The sequence below is a fragment of the Nymphaea colorata genome, chromosome 7 (genome assembly GCF_008831285.2).
Source record: "Nymphaea colorata isolate Beijing-Zhang1983 chromosome 7, ASM883128v2, whole genome shotgun sequence".
NCBI lineage: Eukaryota > Viridiplantae > Streptophyta > Magnoliopsida > Nymphaeales > Nymphaeaceae > Nymphaea > Nymphaea colorata.
Window position 1 is genome coordinate 15,901,241 of NC_045144.1, and position 9,905 is coordinate 15,911,145.

Consider the following 9,905-nt stretch of genomic DNA (forward strand, 5'->3'; position numbering starts at 1 on the left):
AGCTATTAAAAGAAGCTGGTTGCTAGCGTTAGGGTGAGAAAGATCACACACACATATATATATATTATATATATATATATATATATATATATATATATATATATATATATATATATATATATATATATATATATAGAGAGAGAGAGAGAGAGAGAGAGAGAGAGAGAGAGAGAGAGAGATAAGAGGAAGAGAAAAAACACAATAAATAAAAAATAAAAAGGTAGGTTTAAATGTATGTATCAAACTGATTACACCTCCAATACTCAACTTGGGCCTAACCTGGTCAATTTTTTCTATCAAGCTGGATCGAGAGTCAAATAATCAGCCCAAGCTCGACCCATCACGGGGCCAGGCTGAAGGCCCCATTTGATGCATAGGAAAAGGACTGTGCATCATGAAAATTTTATCCCTTTTTACGGTTTTTTGTTGTTCTGTCAAACACGAAATTTTACCCCATCTTTTTCATTGAATTTAGAAAAAATTCTCCCGCCAAAAAGTGAGACGTCTCTAAATCCAATTTTTTCCAAATAATTTTTTTTTTGTTAATTTTACCGTCCTGTGCATACGTTACCTTGCATATCAATGCTGGTGCCCAGCTTATATCATATCGTGCTTTTAAATTAATTGAAGTAAAATCCAAACCGATTAGCTTGGCTCGGGCTTAATCTGGCCTCCTTTTAAATGCGCCAAAAGCCTTACTGGCCCGTCCAACTTTAATAATAATAATTATGGGCAAGAGCGAAACCGACACCGATCTTCCAAAGAGATAGGATATTTTAATCATATATGGCTGTAAGAAAACCAAAGAGACAAATTAAAGGGATACGATATTTTAATCATATATGATTAATTAACAATTCTTTTCCTTCTTCATTTAGTTTCAATGATGATCAAGATGATTTCTTGTCGGTCTCGATTTCAAACCTATCAATTTGTCTTGATTATATATATATATATATATATCCAACCGTCCAACGTGATTCATGACATTTCCTATTCATTTATGCATTCACACTAATTTGAAACGTTTTTTTGGTTTTAAAGAAACATTACCTCTTCGTATCGAAAAAGATTATATATTCATACAAAAACTAATAATTTATAAATGTGTATAATTAAATATACTAATATAAGATTTTTAAGAGCTTAACCAATCATTTAAGTTTTCGCTGACACAATCCTATAATTTAGATGTCTTGAAGAAAATATAGTTTTTTTTATATTAATTTCACAGTTTTAAACTTAAAAATACATTTAAATAATTACTTTACAAACATTTGACTACTGATAAGCTAGTATACTCAAGTTTTATATTATTTATTTTTGTCAATTTTGTCTTAGCTATTTATTAAATAAAGTAAATTAATACAAGGAGAAAAACTAAGGTGGCATTGGGTTGGCTTGGCCCGGTAAGAGGTCGGGCTGCAGGTTGGGCCTGGCATGGTGGTCTGCACTTGGGCCCAAGACTGGCCCGGTAAGTGGTCGGGCTGCAGGATGGTGGTCTGCACTTGGGCCCAAGACTGGCCCGGTAAGATGTCGGCTTGCAGGTTGGGCCTGGCATGGTGGTCTGCACTTGGGCCCAAGACTGTTTTGGTTCTGTTTGATTAATAAATAAACAAATATATATATATATATATATATATATATATATATATATATATATATATATATATATATATATATATATATATACAATTAAGTACAACAAATGAATATATACTCAAATGAAATAAGTTTTTAAGTAAGTTATCATCAGCCCAGTCCAAACCAATAACTTCTCAGACCCCTAATTCATAACCCCAACAAATTGATCGATCTGAAATCAAAGGAAATAACGCAATATTTTAACAAAGCTATAGCGTAATTTTTCTATTTTTACAATATAATTAAGATTTCACATTCTTGTGAGAAATCTAAGGATTTAAAACTTTAAAATCTATCATTCTGAAATATCAGATAAAGATATTCAAATTACTCTTGTAAAAAAGAAATCACTATACCATACAGCACCTAGGTGGCGTAGCAGTATAGGATTCTCAGTTAATTCTGCGGGCTCAATTAATAAAGTTAGATGGGCCACCGTTGCCGTCGTCATGATCACTATCACTACTACCGTACCCATGATAGAACCGTCACTTTCACCCTGATCACGCCTTTTGATCTATATAAGAACTTGCAGACTTCAACTGATCAGCAAAAGCAGCTCAAAATCCGAATTGGTGTTGGCTTTCTCATCTCTTTCTTTTTTCTCTGAGAACCAAGAGTCATGGAGAGCTTAGGTTCTTCCTTACCGGTTCCAAACGTTCAAGAACTAGCGAAGGAAAACATTTCCGCCGTTCCGGACAGATACATCCGCCCTGACCGAGAAGCAGCCATTGTTAGCGGCAGCGATGGGATCCCAAACATTCCCGTCATTGATTTTCAGTCCCTGTTTGATGGGGAGTCTGCTCCGGCAGAGAGGGAGAGGCTTCACCGTGCTTGCAAGGAATGGGGCTTGTTCCAGGTTAATCTACATCATTATGTTACGCATGTATTTTCAGTAGAGGTTCTTTAAAACTTTGTTGTTAAAACAAATATTGTCACATCTCACCAGTATTTAGGGAAACAGATAAATTGTGCACACATATATACGTGTGAAAGTACCATATATTATACGCCGAAATATTTGCCCTCCTTCTTATTAATGTCATGTATACTTTTTCATGCAACTTTCCATATAAAGGGGATAACCATGAGTTAAAAAAAAAATGACAGAACGTTTTCTTGGATGTGCAGAATAAATCTGCTATATACAGTTAAAGAAACTATGTTTTCTTTGTAGATTCTCTCTCTCTCTCTATAACTTGATCTGATCGTAGGTTCTTATCCCTTCCCTTTTATACATATGTATAGCAAATTAATTAACCAGTTTACTAAAGCCAGTTGAGTTAGGAACGAATCAATGCTCCACCTTCTTACATAATTGATATGAACAAAAGAGAGAGAGAGAGAGGTGTGTGAATTAAAGACATTTCAAAGGAAGGCTCGGACAAACCAATTATTAAAGAACTGGTTACATTTATTCAGACCCGTTATGTAAGGAGTGACTATCCATAGATTAAGGTCAACAACATCTCCCATGTCCCCTATTTCCCTTGTTAAAGTGGCAAAGCCACATGGGGAATGGTTTTGGCAGTTGCCTACTCCAGCTTTACAAAATGTTTTTATTTTTACATTATTGGTGAAATATTTAATTATTTGTGTACATTAGTACCTTTAAAGGGTTTCTTTAGTAGCAAGAACATTGTAAATGTTTTATGAATCTGACTCAAAGGTTAAAGCTAATTAATAGAACACTTGTTTTAATGTTCGTTAATCTGCCCAAATCTTTAAGGTAAATTCACAAAACATTCATAAAATGTTCTTGCTACCAACCAATCTCTAAAAAAGTGAATGATTTTTTATTTTGTATCACTCTAATAAAAATTTCTGGCTCCACGAGTGTTGAATTTGACATTTGGCTTGAATTTTTCAGCTGTACTTATCGTTGTGAGAAATATATATTTCCTTCCACATAGAGCTCATTTTATTTGACAGACAGCCCAAGGGGAACACAACACGCAGTACTTCTATAACACATGTTGCTTATACAATAAATATGTTCATGAACTAGCACTTTTTATTCTCAAAGTTGGAGCAGAATCGAGAAATCAATTTGTTTAATGGGCTTCATCATCTTTGGTGGAACAACTGGAAGCTAGGTCAAGGGTTCGATTTTCACAAACTTGTACGCGCTTTTTTCCTTTTTTTTTTCTGTTTTCCTTTTTAAAATGTAGGATCATAGACCAGTCTTTAAACACTTTAACAACAAAAACACGACCCAATGAATAGAAAAGTTCAAGCACTTGGCGCCTTTCCCAAAGTCGGCCTTTTTTTAAAGTATTTCTTGGTGGAATCCTGAGTCTGTTTTTGCTTCAGAATCCAGAGTCATCTCTTTTTTTTCTTTTTTCTTTTCAACACCTTCTGGAGAAAAAGTGAATAAACAAATTCAGCTTGGGCAAACATGCGATTGAGGCAAGCAGCTGGAAGAAGGATAGGGAAGGGTGGAGAGTTCTGCGGATATGTGGGAGAGGAAGTAGTTGTCACCGATTTGGAGGAGCCCTTGAGCGTCAATTTGATGATGACTAATTTGATGATGACTTTAAAAGTAGTTTGGCAGCCAAAACTCTTTCTGATTGTCTTATTAATCTGCATTAAAGATTTATTAGGTGTATGAAACAATAACTCTAGTGTTGATGTCGGAAAAGATGCACACACTGGCAGTGGGAGATGTACATGCCACCACTGAGGATTGTTGTTGAATGAGGAAAAGAAAAAAATGCCAGCCTTCTGCCTTGCGCCTGTGTTTAAGATTTCAAATGTTCAGTGCTTGAAAAACCTACTCTTGTTTTTTTTTCTATTTTCAAGTTTTTCTTACAAAATTTAGCCTTTTTTTTTTCTAGTTTTCAATCTAAAAAAAACTAAAAGCAGGTGCAACTTATGATGTCGTTGGTATTTATTGCTGTCAAACAAACCTTATCGTTGGATCCTTCAAGCTGCTTTCAAACGAGGTATAAACCACAGTATTAAGCTACACAGCACTCAACTGGCAAAGCCTGTCATGACATGACAGAAAGGTTGTGGTAGGGTGAGCCTATCATGTTATGTCACATCACAAGCAAATTTCAAAAAGTAAAGTGAAAAAGGTTGTAGGGAAGAATCAGCCGCCAGCCATCAGGGACTGGCACATCATCGGTCCGATCTTCTAGACAGGCGATATAATTTTTCATACACCTTCCTCCACTCTACAAGTGAAACCTTGTCCACTCTACAAAGTGGATTCGGGAGGACCTTAGCTTTGCTGGTGATCATCACCCGGCTGTTTACCTCTTGCTTATCACCCGTCGTCTCACTGGCGAGGCATGCATCTCGGGCTTATGCAATGAAAAAATAGTGGATTGCATTTTTTTCTAACCTGATGCCAAAGCTTCAGCAATTCTATCCCTTTTGAGCACGACCAGAGTAGGACAGTGCCAGCTGAGTGGCGAGAAAGAAATAGGAATTCCAGCAGTGGGTAGGTAGAGGGTCATTGAGTCTTTCATCTATTTGGCTACAATCAACCATCTCTAGTAGCAGGGAGCGCAAATTGAAAGAGTAGGCAAGCCAAAAAATTTTAACTGAGGAGTATTGATCCATCTTATTGTTATAATTGATGGATGCATATAAGGTCTAGGGCATTGACCTGAGCCTAATGTGAGAAGCCCATATGTCTAGGCTTGAGCCCAACACATGATACATAAAATTTCTACAAAAGTTTACGCAGCCTGCACCAGTCCCATGGTAGCTCCGCTACTGGGAAACACCCAAGATCCAAGTCAGCTCCAGCAAAGATCTCTTTCTTCCTCGTGGTCAAACTGTTAAATTTTGTAAAATCTATTTTTTTAAATTTCAACAACCAATCCTTTTATTTACTGCCTATTTACATAAAAGATACATGGTTAAAATAAAAAAAAAGCTCCAACTCAAGCTTGTTTTCTGTTATGAGTAACTAAGAACAAACCATTATAATGAGAAGCCCTTCCTCGTATTTGTTTGGCCTTTGCATGTATGACATTTTTATTTATTAGCAACCAACTACTGAACATGATATTAACAGCAACACAAACACGTACTGAATCCCAAGATCTTCATAGGCACTACAAAATTTTCAGCTTGTTGTAACCAGGGACCTACTGAGCCCGCCTCTCCCTTTGTAGAACCACTTGGTTCAACCACATTTATAAATTATGCTTATAAGATAATTTTATTTTTCTAATGCTTTATTTCAGTAAGCGGAAACCTCCCAAAAATGGGCCGAACCCCTCCCCCTTTCATGCCCTCAGGGTCTGGAGTGGCTTCACGACCTGAATGGACCCATGGTAGATTGTTACAATGCTATTTGCTGTCCATATAAGTAACGACTATGGGAGTCCAACCGACTGCTGATCTTTTACTGGCCTGCCATCCTGACCAGCTATGTTATGTCTCATAGGGCTATTTTTCTAATGATTTTAAAAATACTCACTGATTTTGTCATTTTTGTTCCTGTTAGACTGATAGGAACAGAATTAGCATCCTCAAGTTATGAAAGAAATAGAGAATCATGTAATAAAAACACATGTTTTGCAAATTATCAATATCAGAATGGTGTGTAAGGAAAGTGGTTGTAATACTTATGCATTTAAAAATGGATTCATATATAAAAGAAACTAATATGTTTCTCTAGAAGTTATCAGTCACTAAACTACCATTTAAATACTTTGACTCTTATATTTGAAGTGATTATGATATTATGATTAGAATGTTTATATCTTAAGATAATAATTTTTTTTTTTAATTTCTAACGAGGATTTGAATTCATATGCTTAAAAGTGCTGATATTACATATTTACATTATAGATTTGTATGTAGAGACCTTACATTTTGAAATCTATGCCATGTTGCGTGCACCACCTAGTGCATGCGACCCGTATGTACCAAAGGAATGTTGGGGCATTTTACATTACAGAAAAAAAAAAGTGGACAGTTTTAGAATTATACTTTTTATATTTTTGTCTTTACAAGGGTTTTTTTTTCACATTCTAGACGCATTTTGACCATTATGCACCTTATTGCACCAAAAATTATGCAACAAAGTGGTGCATAGAAGTTGGGGCGGAGGGAGGGGCCCGGATGGGCCCTGGCTCACCTAAAAAAAAAAAAAAAATTAGATGTGAAATTTATAAAATTTTGCTTGTTCAATATAAAAGTTTTGAAAAATGAAATTTTTCTCACTGTCAAAATTTAGAAACTTTAATTCGGCTCCACTCATGAAAAATTTCTAACTCTGCCCCAGCATATAAGCAGCTTTGCTTGAAATCCATAGGTCTTAAGTCAGACCACCTTCCCTCCGACTTGAGATCCATGATTTTGAGGAATGATGGTAAGTCTAAATTCATGGCTCCCCAATGCTCAATTGTTAGAACCGTTAATTTCAGGTGGGCCTGATTGCATCAGACCGGCCCTAAAATCTAAATCAATGGCATGGAAACGTCCTCTTAGAAAATATTTCCTTAGTTAAGACCTTAATTTTTCAAGGCTGTGTTTAATTCAAAAATTCTTGATGCTTTAAAAGTTTGTGCTACATAACAAAACATAATACATTGGTTTTCTTTGTAGTTAATAAACCATGAAGTGAACACTGAAATAGTTGACAAAATGAAGGAAGAGACACAGGGATTCTTTGCTAGTCCATTTGAGGAGAAGAAAAGTCTTTCACAGGTCCCTGGTGAGATTGAAGGCTATGGACAAGCATTTGTGGTATCAAATGATCAAAAGCTTGATTGGGCAGACATGTTCTATTTGGTAACTCATCCAGTATCTTTAAGAAAGCCACACATATGGCAAATGCTCTCCACATCATTCAGGTGATCAATATCTAACACCACCTCATAAATCTAATTAGTTCACTGCATATATTTCTTATCTGATTTTATTTTTCTGTTACTTTGCCAATTGTAAGGAAACCATTAGGATATCATTTCTGAGTTTCTGTTCTAATGTAATCTAAAAGTGAGTATGCTTGGCTTTCTATATGAGTCTCATGAATTTTATAAATGGGTTCGAAGCCCTAACAACATCTAAGTAGGTACAATGGGAGAGCAATGGGAGGTTTAATTTACATTAAGAGACAACTAGCATAGACCATGATAAATTTGTGGTTTCCTCAGAAGAAATAATAGGATAGTTCATAAACCTACACTTCTACCTAATGACACTACTCTATAAAAAGACTGAAGTAAGGCTATCAAGGTTCTTGGCGATTATTCCACTTGTTGCCTAAACCAAGTTGGTGTTTTAATCTTATCATTCAAAACTTTATGTTGCGTGTGAATTTTTTTCTATTGACATTTTAGACTAACATTTATGTAGGAAACTTAAATATTGATGTTGAGACCTGGAAATATGACATAACAGGAGTGCTATAGAGAATTATGCAATTGAGACTCAGAAGCTCGTGATAAAGATATTAGAGCTTATGGCTAACAATTTAGGGATGAAGAAGGAAGAACTCCATGAGAGTTTTGAAGATGGCATGCAAGCGATGAGAATGAACTATTATCCACCATGTCCTCAACCAGAATTGGTCATAGGCCTTTCTCCACATTCTGATGGTATAGGTCTTACACTGTTGCTTCAACTAAGTGATGTGCAGGGGCTGCAAGTAAAAAAGGATGGAGAATGGATTCCGGTTTCACTACTACAAAATGCATTTGTAGTTAATATTGGAGACATTATGGAGGTAATGTCCAATTTTTTTTATAGCATGCATAAATTATGTTTAACTTTACATGTCAAAAGTTTACTGAAAACTACTACTAAAATGCTCCCATAACATGCAATGTCTCAATGTTTATTTGCTAACTTTTATTTTAAAAATTGAACCATATAATCTTTCATAGTCATTCCACCATATATTTGTAAAATGCAATGATTTTATCAAAATTGCTTTTAGTGTTTGAAGACAATATTCAGAACTTAGCTTATTGCAATATGCAAAATTACCCTATTAGTTTTTATAGTTAGCCTATTATTGGGATTTTACAAATTAAATTTAGTTGAGCGCACTTCAAGAATGTATGGATGCAGCGAGTGGCATATAATTGAAAATGCTAATGTTAACTTAAAAGTAAAAAAATAATTTGAGCCCATAAAAGAATATGACCACTAGTACAATTTGAATCATAAAGACAACTCATAGTCCTAAGGGCATGCCATAAAAATATTTGAAACACAAAAAACATATATTGCATGTCTTATTACTCAATAAAATGGGCACTTTGGTTTTTTAAAAAAGAAAATACTCTTGTCTGAGTGGTGTTTCCAGCTTTCTAAGTGGGAAGAAATGGTCATATATGACTTAAATTTTGTAGATAAGGGGTATAGCGCAAAAAGAAATTGTAAACTAGTTTATTCACGTGACACATTATCTTTTTCTTTTATGTTTTGCAGATTATAAGCAATGGTGTATATTGTAGTGTCGAACACAGGGCTGTTGTCAGTCATGATGCAGAAAGAATGTCCATTGCTACCTTCTTCAGTCCTAATATGAACGTGGAGTTTGGTCCTGCACCAAGCCTCATAACCCCTGAAACTCCTCCACTGTTTAAAAGAGTTGGGACAGCTGAATTTTTCAAAAATCTTTTTACACGTAAATTGCAGGGGAGAGCATATATAGATGATCTGCGGATTGAGAAGAGAAATGAATGAAGCAAAGAATGGATGTCCTAAGTGAAACTTCATGCCAAAGTGTTAACTTTGTTTAAGTGATTAATATGTCATATGTCACAAAAATAAAATGTTGGATGTGTAGCTTGTACGTCCACTTTGGACTTTTAGTATATGAGAATATATGTGCACGTGATCCAAAATGATACTAGCATTTCTTGTGGTCAGTGTTTGGTGGGACAATATACTCCATGCTATATTTGTAAACAACATATTATTTGAGCTTAAGACTAAATTATCTTATTATTGTGATTTATATATAAACATCATTGTTCATAAGTGAATCAATAACTTGTTAATTTAAACAAATATTTAATAGTACCAGGATTGAAAGCATAATAAATTATACATAGTATTAGTTATCTATTCATAAACTTACCTCAAACATTTAGTTACGTTGCTACGATTCAAACTCATCCTAAATGCATAAGAATGTAACTAGATCTACAATGTAGAATTACATTAACAAACTTTTTTTTTCTTACGCATCACTTGTACCAATTTAAAAATAATTTAGTTCTTCAACACTTTTTGATACTAGTTCTCCAAATCCATTTGTAGACAACTTTTATGAAGGACTG

General features: G+C 34.8%; 1 protein-coding gene across 1 annotated transcript; it reads left to right on the forward strand.

The window, feature by feature from the left end:
- Positions 1–2,196: 2,196 nt before the first annotated feature.
- LOC116257396 (protein SRG1-like) lies at positions 2,197–9,552 on the forward strand. The gene is made up of 4 exons (XM_031634107.2): positions 2,197–2,503; positions 7,216–7,463; positions 8,014–8,338; positions 9,049–9,552. Exons 1-4 carry the CDS (start codon positions 2,267–2,269, stop codon positions 9,304–9,306), a joined length of 1,068 nt encoding a protein of 355 aa, XP_031489967.1. The 5' UTR covers positions 2,197–2,266; the 3' UTR covers positions 9,307–9,552.
- The last annotated feature ends 353 nt before the right edge of the window (positions 9,553–9,905 follow it).